Source organism: Strigops habroptila, chromosome 4, assembly GCF_004027225.2.
Source record: "Strigops habroptila isolate Jane chromosome 4, bStrHab1.2.pri, whole genome shotgun sequence".
In the NCBI taxonomy this organism is placed as follows: Eukaryota; Metazoa; Chordata; class Aves; order Psittaciformes; family Psittacidae; genus Strigops; species Strigops habroptila.
The window spans coordinates 7,954,734-7,970,168 of record NC_046358.1 but is presented as its reverse complement, the minus strand read 5'-3'; the positions used below and the strand labels follow the sequence as shown (position 1 = coordinate 7,970,168).

Below are 15,435 nucleotides of genomic sequence, written 5' to 3'. Positions count from 1 at the left end.
TTTCCTTCCTCCCCTTCTTCTTTATAATTGGAATTGCAATGATTAATAACAGATCATGATATAATTTTATTATAAATAACAAAAATTGCAATAATGTAATTAAGAATGGATTCAAGTTCAGAAAAAAATATCTTAAGTAAACAAAATGATTCTTTGGAGAGCATCTATTTAACAAATGTCATTCCAGCAAGAAAATAATGTTCACTTAATAATTCGCCTGGATCTTGGCAACAAAATATTTCAGCTGGAGTTTGTCATAAAATGTTCTTTCTCTACCCTAAAGAATTTTGACTTTTTGTGAAAAGTGCTCTGAAAATGAAATAAAAGGTAAGCCTAAAGAAGGGACATTACAATGATTTAATAAATATCTATGTGAGGTGAATTTCAAATACTCCTGTTTTCCTACTTGGTTTCAGTTGTCTGGCTTGGCTGTGTCTAACACAATGTACCAACACCTCATATCTTGCTGACCCACTGCATCACACTGTTGGAAGCTCTGGCTTTGAAGAGTGGTATTATATCCCTGAGAATTTGACCTATTGAGAAGAACGGAGGCATGAATAGCTGAGCCGAAATATTAGATGAATATGGGGTATGCCACACTGAGAACTTCTTTTCTGCTGCCATTCACATCAATGGGGTTGTCATCAATATGCAAAAACTACTAGAAATTTTGCGGGGAGATGTGCCAATCCTAATTGAACAGACCCACACCCCGTGCTTGGACTCCTACTCACAGACCTCATGTCCATGTAGATCTCTTTCCAGATGAAGGACCCTTTTCAGGGCACTGGCAACCACTCTTTTTCTTTTTAGCAAGAATTCTTGCTCTTCTCGGCACAAATCATAGCCTAAGCGCACATCTAGTTTTTCTGTGCTGAAACAGAGGCACAGGATTGGTGTTTAAAATGTATATGGATCTATTTTCAACAACTGCAGTCTGCTAAAAATCATAAAAACCCACTATTAACTGTTCAGATTGAGAGACAGAAATACATTGTCCGGTTTCAAAGAAATCAACTGCTTTGTTTCTACGTGGTCTCTATTTTCCAATGTTTCAGTGTAAGTTTTACTGCCAGCTAAGGACAGCAAATATGAAAAAAGAAAGGCTTCTCTGAGTCTTTATAAGCTGGCACATATTGCTTTCTATTTCTGCTTCACGTAATTTTTAAGCAAAGGCTGACTTGAACCTAACAAGGTCTTTCCTGGGGATTTGTACCACAGATTTATACAGAAAAAGTACAATGAAAAATATATTCAGATTATTTTGGTTCATTTGTTTTCTGTCTCATTATTTTACACTGTAACTTTTCATCTTCTCTAGCATGTGTTTCTTCCTACTGATATCTCCAGAGCCACACATCTATTTGCTCAAGAACGCATGTGTGATTTGAGTAATGTATGGGCTCTGGATGTTTTGCTTATTTCAAATTCCTTATTCCTTTTGCCTTCCTGCTTCCATGTCCCTTTTGAAGAAGCCTCCAATCTTAGTCTTTGGTTCTTTGATGTAAAGGACATTCGGTGACTAAGTTCCTCACTGTTTGAAATTCTCATAGGTTGGTGGGGGTTTTTTGCATCTTGGTGTGACTCTTTTGCCCCAAGGACATTTAACTTTGATCTGTTGTGGTGGCTTTTTAATGGTGACTTAACTATCATTACAGTTTGCCCCTAGTCATGCGCATTCCTTGTATCTAAGTAAAGGATACTCTATTCTAGAAGTCATAGTTCAAAGAGCAATAAAACCTTTGGGGAAAAAAAACAAAACAGTCCTCTTACCAATCGTTAAGTTGGAGGTACAAATACAGTGGCACATTCTGTAAAGAAAAAATTGAAAGCAGGAATGTGAATGACTGGAAAAAAGAGAAGTTTTGAAATCCAGACTTTCAGACTTGCAGTGCCCCCTGGAATGTCCCACCACTGCCACCCTGCATAGAGTTCTTTGGAAACCTATGGGAAAGAGAAGGCAGGCAACTAAACACCAGAAGTATTCTACAGGGAAGCAAAAGAGACAGGAGTCGTCAATGTGGCTAGATGAGCGGCTGATAAACAGGATTTCCTCTTCACTGTGAATATATCTCCTAACCCAGCAGCAGTATCACATTGCCACCCTCCTATTCTTCAGGATGAAGAACAGCAGCCATATAAAGACAGTGATAGAAGAGGAAACACCACATGCTTCCAAAAAGCTACTGGAGGTAAAAGGAGTCCAAACAGAGAGGTGGGGAATCACCAGTGGCAAAACAAACATTCATTCTCCCTTCTCATTTGCTGCAAAGTCATGGAAAGGATGTCTGGCTATTGTTAACAGGTTCATCTGGCCACACAGGAGCATTACTACTGCTTTTAAAGCATCTTAAGAGTTGTATCTCTCCACCAGTTACGATTATGACTGTACACACAGAAGAACGTAACAGCAGGGGGTTGGACTAGATGATCTTTAAGGTCTCATCCAACCTAAACCATTCTGTGATTCAAATTGTTCTCCAAGGGTAAGATTCAACTTACCTAACTTTAGACATCTAACATGTAGGTATATAGATTGAGCTAGCCATCCAGGCTTGATAAAGAGCATTGGGGCCTCCCAAAGCCTTGCTAGAAGTATTGAATATTCATCTTTAACTGTGTAAGGACAGCAGAGGTTGGTCTGATGCATCTAAAACTGACCAGGATGAATTCCCAATTATGGATTTTATTGAAAGAAAATTGGTATTTCACTAGAAAGCTAACTTTTTTTTTTTTGCAGAGAAAACTCGTATTTACTCAAAATTCTTATTCAGGCTTAAGATTTATTCTTTTCTTTAAACGTTATGGTGTTAAATACTGAGGGTTACTCTACTCTCAAAAAGTACAAACGGTGAAGCACTTACATTTCTTACAGGGAGGGTTATTTTCACTTTATATCCAACAGGGAGAAATTTCAGTGGTACTGTTAAGGTGTCGCTTAAATTGCTATCCTCATTTTCCTTATCAGAAACTTTCTACAGAGAACAAAAAACATGGGTTTTATTCACAGAATAGAAACAATCCAGTTCTTTACTGTTTTGGTGACAAAAGAGCAAGCAGTATGAACAGGGTACCGTATAGTCTCCATTACCTGCAGCCTGACTTTTAGAACTGGCTCCCAAGCCTTCACACAATGAAAGTAGAAAGTATCTGTATCCTCTGTAGTTTTCTGTGTTCCCTCATGAGATTCACGTATTGTAAGCACGAGATTTTTACCCTCTAGGGAAAACAGATTTGTTTAGAGAATAATACCACTGTTCGGGCAAAATAGCCAACATAGTTGGCAAACTTTCTGCTGGAGTCATTCTCTCTGGTAACTCCTTGTAAGATGCCACACTGGCAAGTCTCCTACAGCACAGGAACTGGTGCTCCTGCCTTTACCCCAAACACTTGAAGTGCTCCCAGAGCCAGCACTCTCTCATACTTCCACCAGCAAAGTTTACTGTGTCCAGACTTGACAGTTTCAAGGAAAATACACAGAGATCAGCATTACAAATGGAGGCAGTTCAGGGACTTTCACTCCATTACCTTTTATCGCCTTTAGAACATTTAGTCATGTGTGTATCCTAAAGTGCCTCCATCTGGGTCTGAATGACTATGATAGGGTTGATACGGTCATGGCCTCACTTCACAAAGAAATCAGCATACCTTTCAAATATTTCCTGCTTTCATTAATGTCCACTTGCACTTCCAAGCAGCAAACATCACGGGACTGTAAAAAACAGGAGCGGAAAAGTGTGAACATAGCAAATGCCACACCTACTGCAAATAGTGAAACATCATGCAGACAGCCACTACCTATAATATAGAGTCAACCAAACTAGTCTCAGTGCTGGAAGCAATCCACCTGCACAAGAGTAAATTCAGAGCTTATTAACTCAGGACGGTAGTCCAGTCACACTCCTTCAGAACTAGTTTGTCCGTACAGTGGTATATTGCCAGATGTTGTTATACCCATTCAAGTTATCCCAAAATCAGGAAACTGTACAACACACTGTTGCCCAAACAGCTACATATCCATTTGATAATTATTTAGGAAGAGTGGAGGGAAACACCTGATAATGAGTTTCTGTGTATTGTGGCAGTGATTAGTCTGCAAGGCATCTTCTTGCTAGTCCTGATGTAGGGAAATCATGGATTTATTCCACCCTACCCTCCACCTGAGTCATTCCAGTTCACCTTTAATAACTCATGCCAGGACAGTTTTCCAAGGCATTTCAGGAAAAACACATGCCAATCATTACAGCCCTTATGCCTCACACAGAAAATGAGGGGGAAAGAACAGAATGTGTGTTACTTTGCCTCAGGGGCATTAAAGACTAGCATCTGGAAATCACGTGCAGCCTTGGAGAGGTTGGCACACAGTACTTTGCACTCCTTAGCTGCTGGGCTGTCCCCAGGACATAGGTAATATACCACATGCTGACTAACACTAAAGGAGGACTCTATGTTTCAATGACTAAAATAACTCTTTACTAAAAGACTCATTTCCTAAAAAGCTGCTATATTATATAACCTTCCAGCCATAAGCATACTGACCACTTCTACAGACTCATCCCTTTTATAACCTTTGTTTTTCTTGTCAAGTGCCATGCTGTATTACACAAAACACAAGCAGTTTTCATTTTGAACACCAACAAATCTGGGGTTCTGCAACATGAACAAACCAGAGCTGGGCAAAATATTGACATCTGTAAAACCTGAGGACTTCAAGAAACACAGCTGTTCTTGCATCAAGAACAGCTAAGCCATAATGAATGGGAATTGTCCCACATCTTTCACTTTATAATGCACACTGTCCTCTTATGTATTGTTGTAGCTTTTGAAATGTCAGATGGATGGGCGGAAGAGGAAAGAATCAAACTGAAGAAGTCACTTCAAGCTAAAATCATACGTGAACCTTACCACTAGGACATCATTGGTAATTAGGTGCTCTGGAGGGCCAGGACTGAAAAGACAGAATCAGAAAACAAACAGAAGCCATGTGAGTATCTGGTATTTTCTTTAAATAGTAGTTTTATGACCTTTCCTGCTTAAAATTGAATATAGTTATGTTAGTATCACTGTTTGTTTTCTAAAAGACATAATACATGATCACTTGCTAAGCACATGAACCAAAATGTAACAGCCAAACAAGAAGAAAGGCAGGAGAGCCCATAAAAATACCAATGCTTAAAACTATATGCTAAGATACAGCAGAACAAAGACATACTGGTCTATGTGGAATCATGTCTTACTATTAACAAATGACCATATGACTTGCGGAAAGCAAAGACTACTATTAATGCATTCTGTAAATACTTATTAAGAAAGATATTTCTGACCGTTCCAGATTATAATTTACAACTGATTACAAATGAACAGCAAATAAGAATTAGCTCTCACTGAGCTATACGTATGACTGGAAAACACAGAGGTAAGTAATAGAAGGTCTTGTCCCAGACATTTTACTTTGTAAGACCTAGGTCAGTCACTGAAAGGATGTAGTTATTTAATACTATGAGAATCTATAGAGTCTACTAACACCATCTCTCATTCAGGTCAATACTCCCAACTGTTACTCATCTTCATAACAGCTTTCATAAATGTTAAAGGACCAATAAAGTTATGTAGTATATAACCTTTGACTTTCTGCAAAGTCTGGGTATTTTATCAAACATCACTTTCAGCCTTAAAACTTCTATTTCAGCTATAAAATGTATTTAAAATATAAACAACTAGGTCTGACTTCCAAGGGTGGAGAATCCCCCACATGCCTTATAACTTGAATGGTGGAGGATGTTCCTCTTATTTCTGCTCTGAATCTGCTCAGTCCAGTTTCCAAGCACTGCATCTCATTCTGTCCTTTCTATACATCTGGCTGTGATTGCTTCCACATTTGCAGGAGATACTTATACCATCTCTTAAAGCATTTCTCATAGACAAATTAGATATTCCTGAGTTTCACTGCAGGAGAAATTAACCAAGAACACCAGTGATTTTCTTCTGCAGCTTTTCCATGTTTGAGAATAAGAAGCCATATTTACAGTTCATTCTTCTAACCATGCAGTTAATCAGTTTTGACTGGACTATATTCCCTTTTTTTGGTAATGCTAAGCTCAAATATGCCAGAATGTGTTGTTAAGGGTTGTTGGTTTTCCAACTAAGCTAGTGATGGTATTTAGAAGAGAGATAAAGTTAATCTTATGGGATTTGTACTCCTCCAGATAATGTTGATTACCACTTTGAGAGGGATGGTCTTAATTTTATTATTTGTTGCTTTTCACGTTTAACTAAGCTATAGCCTAATAGGTGACTTTTTTAATACTATCTACCTAACTCCATATATATCATGACAATAATACAACTTTTCTGGTCTTTTAGAAACACCACAGTGTTCAAGGCATTGTTCAATTAACAACTTGAAGAGCACCTCTGTTAAGTTTTACATGCATCTTGTGTCAAGTTATCACATTGTGCCAATGTTACTACGTTTCTATGATCAGGATATACGTGTCTAACAGAAGGCAAGATTTGTATTAAATACACTGAAAGGCAAAAAAGTTTGAAACTAACTTCAGCTCACTGCTGGGAGGAAAAGCTGGAAGAAGTCCCTCTTTCTCTGAGATATTATTAGTCCCTGGCAGATCTATAGCTTTTCAGCTCTGGAATTTTACTCACATTCTTTCCATCCAGAATTCCACTTCCAAACTTTCCCATTTCTTAGTACATGTCTCTGTCTAAAAAGAAAAGGGTAAAATAAATACGGATTTTTGGAGGCTACAAGGATTTGTCAGTGTAGACACACCTAAAAAGCACTTCCATGGCTGACATCTATTCTGCTAATGTTACCAAAAAAAAAGCTGCATATTACCTCCTTCCAAAGCTGAGACTGCAATGGAAACCACATGCTTGCAAAAGGCACATAAGATCAATATTCTCCCATTGTGGGATGTGTAGAACTATACCTATTTCCAAAGAGAAAATCACAAGGGAAAGCTTGACTGAAACAGAAATATAATGGCTTACTGTAAACATGATGTGCATGGGAGAAAGGCATTGAAGCTCAGCAACAAAAGTGACTAAGGCCAGTGTCATTTCCATGTACAGAGCATGGAATCCAGCAGAGATGAAGTTGGCAAGAGTACTCTGGACTGAGGTGGTTACTGAATCATTATATTTCCCAGTGACTCATCCACTGAGAAGTGCATGGCACCAGTCTGCAGGGTACAAGGAATATCCATGTTAACAGCTTTTGGCATTTGAAGTAGCTGTTCTTTTGGATATGGACTGTTTCCTTCCTGCAATGAGCATGTAGCAATACCTCAGCTACAGCTCAGACAAGCCCAGGAGTTGTCACAGTCCTACTCCAGCTTTGTTCTCTGGACAATTCTCTTTCATGGGCTCCTTAACAGAATACCAAAGATGTTAGCAGAACAGGTGTGCCTTTACTATGGGCTAGAAAAATCTGAATCACCTAGAAGGAAACCCAGCGTGATCACCAACAGGAGAAGCCTGAAAGAACCATTTAATTCAAGTGCTGAGTGCATTGTCATTATGTCTTAAAGTTGTCTTAAGGAGGAAATGTCCTCTAAGCATGGAAAAGTTGAATAAAGACAAAAGGTAAGGTTTGACTATAAAATATAAAAATGACTGTTTACAAATGCTCTCTGTTAACATATTTTGCCCTCACAGAGATGATGGGCATGAAAAAGAAGCTGCTTCATTTTTTGAATATGTGAAAAGAGACTAATGAAATCACAAAAATTCAGCACAATTATATCTGTTTTGATGAAATATTGACAATGGTATATAAGGTTATCTGTTTAGGAAAACCCAAACACCACTTAACATAGAAGCCAATGTGGACAATGAGGTCTTGCCAGCATCTGCCTGTATTTTCATAGATTCATAGAATCATAGAATGGTTTGGGTTGGAAGGGACCTTAGAGCTCATCCAGTTCCAACCCCCTGCCACAGGCAGGGACACCTTCCACTAGACCACGTTGCTCCAAGCTCCGTCCAACCTGGCCTTGAACACTGCCAGGGATGGGGCAGACACAGCTTCTCTGGGCGACCTGTGCCAGCGCCTCATCATTGTCACAGGGAAGAACTTCTTCCTAATATCTAATCTAAATCTAACCTCTTTCAGTTTAAAGCCATTCCCCCTTGTCCTATCAGTGCTTGCTCTTACAAAAAGTCTCTCTCCAGTGTTCTTGTACGCCTCCTTAAGGTACTGGAAAGATGCTATAACATCTCCCGAGTCCTTACCTCTGATTTCAAAGCAAATGTCTCACGGACTGTCTCCCCTGGTCTGATTCTAGCAACATTAAAAAGAACTGTGAACTGCATGTCATCTTTGGTGAGTGGATCTTCATCACACACTGCCAATTCTAAGATGTTCTGGTAGCAGGAAAAAATAAATAAGAACTTTTATTAAGCTGCTATCACACAGAAATAAAAAGGGGTTATATACTTCTGCAGCTGCTTGATTTGCACAATAGTAAGAATAAAAAAACATATGCTTTCCTTCTGGAGTTTGCTAATGGGAAACACCATCATTACACCCAACCTTGGGAAACATCATGAAACAGAAGACAACTACCTGCAACAGAGATCTCACACTATTCTGAGACAGAAAAGATGTCAGTGCTCTGCACCACACTAATAACCTGCCCAAAGAACACACCCCCAAAGGTCTTTTAACTACACTGCTTAGGGTAGGATTAAATTTGCTGTCTACACCACAGCTACTCCTTTACCCTTCCCTTACCCAGTGAAGGGAAAGCTCTTTTGAAATTAGCCAAAATAGCCCAGATGAAGCATGCTACAGCAGTGCTGTCTTTCAGGTGACAACAAAGGGAATCTGGACTAGCTCAGAGGTAGGAATTCATATCACTGATGTCTATAACATTGGTGGATGTTATAGACTGCATATGTCTACTGTTTTGTCTTAACCAATCAGTTGCAAATTCTGCTACACAAGCATTTTCTGAAGTTATTTAGCACAGTTGATTGACAGGATGTCAACTGAGGATTCCTAGCTATTCAAAATAGTGACATTTCTATTTATTTACTACCTCAACTTCTCTCTGGATCCTAAAGTAGAAAGTCTCGTTCCAGACAGGATTGTCAGAATTCTTGATGGTTTTGGTCTGAAGCTTTCGATTTGAAGCAGACGGCAGCCACAAGCGCACGTAGCAGTCTGATGCAGTCACTGCAGCAAAGAAACATTAAAAACCTGATGCCAGTGTTACAGATGAAAAGTGAGGCAAGGTCATAATTCTGGAGACTAACAAATATTACTAGTTTTTTTTAAATACATAAAGAGACCATCAGTTGGAAGCAACCAAGGAAAACCATCTATTTCCTGGGTAAATAACTACAAGTTGCAAATGTACACACATGCACACACAAAGTACACTAAGAGCCATGTTTCCCATGTGAAGAGGAAGAGGTATAAAAGACCCCACTGACCATTCATTGGGCACATTCCTTACGATTCCAGTCAATGATGTTAAAAAAGTTTAACTGAATCTAGAGCTAGTACCAAAAGGAGTTGTTAGGATGATTACAGGAAAGGAGAATGCATATTACAGAGAAGATCGGGGAAGACTGGCTTGCTCAGTCTGGCAACATGCGGAGGGGACGTGATGGCTGTCTAGAAGGGTTAGGTGCTAGGGAAGATCTGCTGCAGCTGAAGGCTGGTGTGGGCCCAGGAACGTAAGGGCATGAGCAACTCAGAAGTCTTCATCTCACTTCCAGCCTACATCTACTCCTTATGGTTAGTGCAGTCAGTCCCTCGAGCAGCCATCCTTCGGGAAAAGCCAGGGTGGGAAAGCACATTTACTTTGTGAAGCTTGACAACGGTGTGAAAGGAAATCTCCAAGGTGATGTCTTTCAGAGCTGGAGTCTGGACTTGGCTGATGATGTGTACTGCATCCCGAGATGCCTAAATACTTCAGACTGGTATCAAGGAGTGAATAACATTGCCCCACAAGGTTTTGGCAGGAAAGCGGAACTGTCCCTTCAATAGAGTAGATAGAAGAGATCATTGAAACTCAGAAAAACAGGCCTTATCACGCTACCACTTTTCTGGTGTCCACCTCTGGACGTTGCTACCTGGCATTTGCCACAGGAGTACAGGAAGCACTTCATCAGGCAGTTACTCAACTCCCTCTGGTCAGCCTTGCATTCAGGCTTGGCCAACGTTGTGCTTGGCCCTGCACAGTGAGTTGTGAAGGGTCTCAGCTGTAAAGCGGCACTTTTTTGGCTGAACATGTCATTTTTCACTAGAAGGCAATACACAGGACAGAGGTTTTAAGACTGTGAGAAAAAGCAACTCAAGGTCTTTGTCCTGGCTGAGGAAACCACAGGAGACCTGTGCAAAACTGGCAGCTGAATGGCTGTTCCATAGTACACCTTGAGAAGGAGTCACAGGAGGCTGTGAGGAATAATGAGTTAAAGAAAATTTAATACAAAGGTACACCAAAATGTCCAGTTTTCCTGCATGTTCGAGAATGTGTTTAGGGCTGGATCTTCAGATTCAGAAACTATCAATATAATTTAACATGACTGGTCGTCTGAGAACAGCAAATACCCCAGATGATACTGTACTTTAGAAGGCTTGAAATTCTCTAGTTTACCTTTGATTACTGTGTGTAATTGATACATTGCAATAAAAGGTCCCTAAATACATGTCCTCTGTGGCAAAATTCCAGTCCATTATGTGATTTATACCAATTATGAACATCAAAACCAAACAACTCCAAGCAGATTTACAGATTGCAGTGTCCACACAAGGTCTACCTTCCCTTGTTGTCCCAGAAATTCATCTCAGAATCTTGGTTTTTACCAGTTCCCTGAGATGCCACTAGATATGTCCTCTAGCCTAATGGTACCTCAGGCATTTAATTTAACCATAGCCCTAGCAGCAGTACTTCTGTTGTTGTGCTTTATGTACGTTGCTTTTATACCTTCAAACCTAGGAACATTTCTCACTACATAAACTCTGGAGGTGACTAAAAATACAATCAAAGCACAACTCACACAGGTCTCTTGATTTGATGTTCTTAGCTTGTATGATTCTTACAGAAAGCATGTGGATGGGGCAGAACTTCATCTGCAGAGAAAATAAATGCAATTAGTTTTACAAGCCCAGAATACAAAACCAATATGTAATCACCCTATTTTCATACAACCTGAAGCATGGATAGCCATAGCGATGGGTGTACTTCCAATCTGTGAGTGTCCTGTGCCACAGGAAGGTCAAAACTGGGCCTTTGGAGAACAACATTAGGAACTTGCAGCAGCCTCCTGGCTCCTGGTACAGCACTGACACTAGGTCAGGATGTGGTAGTTACCAAAGCGCTCTAAAAACTTCTGACTTTGTATCCCAACTAGGACTAAATTTTTGTAACACTTGTAAGTGGGCCAAGCTCACCAAAAGGCATCTAGAGGCATGAACCGCTGACTCTGAGTGAACGGACCATAGACCCAGCAGAGACCCTTCAAATGATGAAAGAAGTGCCCTGCTTTGGAGGCATAATATCACAGAATCCCACATCATTAGGTATCTTGTAAATACCAATGGGAATGTAATCCCTTCCCTTCCGGATATGAGATTTATTTCTATCGTACGCAAGCTATCATTGTAACACTTATTTCAAGTTACTTGTCCCTAACTCTAACAAAGAATTAAGCTTCCTAACCTAAGCTGGTCAGAAAGTATTTGACATTTTCAAAAGACGTTCTGATAAGCCTGAATGAACACACATATATAGACACTTGATAATCTTAATACTGAAAGCAGAAAAATATTTTCTTCTTTTTGTCAAATTAGAACATTTAAATTTCTTTTCAATTTTCTGTTGTTTTACATATTTTTTGCATATAGGCACAGCTTGTCAGCAATAATAAGCAATAATAACATACAGTGCTACTACCACTAATAAATAAAAACAGGGCCACACCATATTGGAAGTGTTTCATTAGTTTGAATGGCAGCTTAAACTACACACCGACTGAAACATTGTATCTGCCTAAATGAGACTATCCCATTACACTGCAACAAAATAATTCAACAACTTCAGTTTGAAAGTTAGCACCATGATTAATGTTCCTGACATTGAAGTTATTAACTTTGGGGATACAAAGAGCTGGGGAAACTGGAACTTCTCTATAGAAGGAGTCACTCACTACACTTAATACAATATTCTTTCAAAAGGGGGTGGAGGCTACTGGACAAGCTTATTAGAGATGAGAATAGCCTTTATTCAGTTTAATTCGGTTTTGTTTAAAGGTAAATTACATTACATCAAACGGAAGCCATTTCAACTGTGAATTGGCACGTTCAAAAAAGGGCTTAATATTACATTTTATTATGGCACTTTTAAAGTTACATCCTTTTTAAATTCAGATTAATATTCAAGAGTCGCCTTAAGGAGAGTTCTTAAACCTACGAAATCACAAATTACTCTGTTTCTTGGCCTTTTAATGGTTGATTGAAACAATTCCCATATAAAAATGTAGGACACGTTTGTTCTTGCATGACAAGAACTATTTCTGTTACATTTTCCTTCAATTTGAAACTGATATATTTAAAACATTCTGTATTTAATGCACTAAGGACATTACAAGTTCCATTTGGGATACTTCCATATTATTCCAATGGCTGCTGAAAGAATTTGACTTTAATTTTCCTGTGCAAATACTCCCAACCGAAACACTCAGTCAGCATTCCTAGTGGGTCTCATTAACATGAAGTACTGGATTATGTAGACGATTACAGAGCTGACTGTTTTTAATTAATATGTTAATTCTGTGTTATTTTGTAATCACTTCCCCCTTGCTCAATAGAAGCCAAACCATTCTCAGAGTCTGCCTTTAATGAAGAAATGGATGTTGTACAAAGTTGCTTTGAACCTTTTGTGATGAAAATGTAATTGTTTATAAAAATGGTGCATCTGCAGTTCATCATCAGAGTACTCACAGTTATGATTGGTGTCATGTTTTCATCCTCTTCCACTAGAACCAGAGAACCCCACTCCTCCTCTTTTCCCCTTTCAACAGCAATCACTTCCCTTAAACATGTCAACATCTGCCTGCATCAAAGGTGACTGTTCACTACTTCTGATTTTTTGCAGCTTAGTCCTTGTGTTGTTGGAGGGTAAAAGATTAAGAGGTTCAGATAGGTAAATGTGGCCATAATAAACCCTACATGCAAATCTCCAGGGAAAACCAGAAGCCATCCTGCTCCCAAGCCTGCAGTTTACTCCAGCCTGTGATAATCATTTAGAATTGGGCTTATTCTTTCTTTTAATCAGAAAAAGGCAGAGCTAATTTTACTTCTGCAGTGGTCCGTAGCAGACTACTAGGGTCTGATTTGGCTGGTCTGAAATAACATCCTTGCCCAAAATTGTTGGCATTTCAGAATACCCTTTATTAAAAATAATTAGAGAAATCATTTGCTATTTTCATAACATGACAATTGATGCATGATTATTAATGCAAATTGATAAGCACAGACCATATCCAGACAGCTCTTGACAGTCTTGCAGCTGTACTGGTCTTACTCCCTTTAGTTCACTTCCCTGGAAGAAATGTAGTTTCCTGCGTAGGCACACAGAGGAACAAACTCCCTCTGTAAATATCAAGTCAAATGTAACTTTTCCAGAAGGGCATCATTCTATTTTTGCAGGAAAATTAGTAGTGCCACATTGATGTCAATGATGGCTGCCTCTGTGTGTTTGCATAACATGCCAGACCAACAAATAGTAGCACATCCAGAGTCCCAAAGAGTAGGCTAAAAAGTGACACACACACCCCCCCAAAAAAACCCCAAACAACAAAATAGGAACGAACAAAAAACCCCACACAGAAACAGAAACCCAAACTTCTTTTCACTTGATAACATTCAGCACCAAACTGCATTTCTGTACTCTCGAAGCAAGTTTTTGGAAGCCACTTCAGGATTAAAATACAGAAAAAGTCAATAAACAGGAGATAAAACTATGATATACAATTGCCATAGCTGTGTCAAACCTTAACAAACTGAAAATTCACATCTGTTGCCAACATCTCTTTGATTGTAATAATGCACCTTTGCTGACATACTGGCTGGCTTCCAGAGAACAGTAATATGATGGTCAGCTTCAGGAGGACACATGATTCTCCTGTCTACAGGCAGCTGGTCGCTTCAAGGTTTCATCCCAAAAAGACAACTTCAAGAGTATGAAATCTTCTCAAAACTCATTAATGAGGAGCCTACTGAGGTGGTCTTTGGATGACAGTGAAAGAAGAAAAACCTACCAACAGCTCATATGTTTGATTTCATTCCTTATTGCCCCTCCATGCTGCTCCTAGGACAAGACCTCATGGCTACCTTCACTAGAAAGTTAGTCTTCTAGGGGGTCGTTTCTGCAGAGACTGGCAATCTGGGAACCTCCTTCTATCACCATATTGCTCTGCTCTTTTCTCTTCTCTTCTCTTCTCTTCTCTTCTCTTCTCTTCTCTTCTCTTCTCTTCTCTTCTCTTCTCTCTTCTCTTCTTTTCTCTTCTCTTCTCTTCTCTTTTCTCTTCTCTTCTTTTCTCTTCTCTTCTCTCTTCTTTTCTCTTCTCTTCTCTTCTCTTCTCTCTTCTCTTCTCTTCTCTTCTCTTCTCTTCTCTTCTCTTCTCTTCTCTTCTCTTCTCTTTTCTCTTCTCTTCTTTTCTCTTCTCTTTTCTCTTCTCTTCTCTTCTCTTCCCTTCCCTTCCCTTCCCTTCCCTTCCCTTCCCTTCCCTTCCCTTCCCTTCCCTTCCGTTCCCTTTTCTCTTCTCTTTTCTCTGCTTTTTTTTTCTTTTCTCTGCTTTTCTTTTCTTTTCTTTTCTTTTCTTTTCTTTTCTTTTCTTTTCTTTTCTTTTCTTTTCTTTTCTTTTCTTTTGTCTTTTTCTTTTCTTTTATTTGTCTTTTCTTTTCTTTAGTCTTTTCTTTCCTTTTCTTTTTAAAAAAGTCCCTGGTTTGCACTCGTAAGGCTGATTCAAAACTCAGCATTTCACTCCCCCTGCACCATATGTAACGAGTTGTCTGAGCAGAGTTACCACCATGGGATAACACCAATTTATGTGAAGTTTTATGTGAGGAGTTTGCTCTGCTTTGTCAACAGCTGTTGACATTCTGTTAACAGCTGTAGGATTTATCACTCAGCTTTATCAATATCTTTCAGAAATGAACAATTACTTCCTTTCACGGATTACTTTTTCTTTCTCCAGTGGTGTACTGGAAGCTGTATATCTTATGTACAAGATCTCACACCGAATGTAATCATTTGGCATATCCTTACCATTTATTTATCTTAGATACTAAGTATTTGGTTCAACTAAAACTTAGCAATTTATCAAATTAAGGTTAAAGCTATAAATCTAGAAACTATAAAAAAGCTTCATGACCAGTCTGATTCCAAAGCACTCTCTTTG

General features: G+C 39.1%; 1 protein-coding gene across 1 annotated transcript in view; it reads right to left on the bottom strand.

The window, feature by feature from the left end:
• Nucleotides 1-15,435, bottom strand: part of LOC115606022 (cytosolic phospholipase A2 beta-like) — a 33,914-nt gene that overhangs the window by 15,572 nt on the left and 2,907 nt on the right. The window contains exons 2-12 of the mRNA XM_030481251.1: nucleotides 11,032-11,104; nucleotides 9,833-10,009; nucleotides 9,063-9,199; nucleotides 8,254-8,385; nucleotides 6,664-6,722; nucleotides 4,909-4,951; nucleotides 3,652-3,715; nucleotides 3,095-3,222; nucleotides 2,868-2,978; nucleotides 1,777-1,814; nucleotides 742-877 (exon numbers count right to left, since the gene is read on the bottom strand). Coding sequence (XP_030337111.1) covers nucleotides 742-877; nucleotides 1,777-1,814; nucleotides 2,868-2,978; nucleotides 3,095-3,222; nucleotides 3,652-3,715; nucleotides 4,909-4,951; nucleotides 6,664-6,722; nucleotides 8,254-8,385; nucleotides 9,063-9,199; nucleotides 9,833-10,009; nucleotides 11,032-11,104 — 1,098 coding nt within the window. The remainder of the gene's footprint in view (nucleotides 1-741; nucleotides 878-1,776; nucleotides 1,815-2,867; nucleotides 2,979-3,094; nucleotides 3,223-3,651; nucleotides 3,716-4,908; nucleotides 4,952-6,663; nucleotides 6,723-8,253; nucleotides 8,386-9,062; nucleotides 9,200-9,832; nucleotides 10,010-11,031; nucleotides 11,105-15,435) is intronic.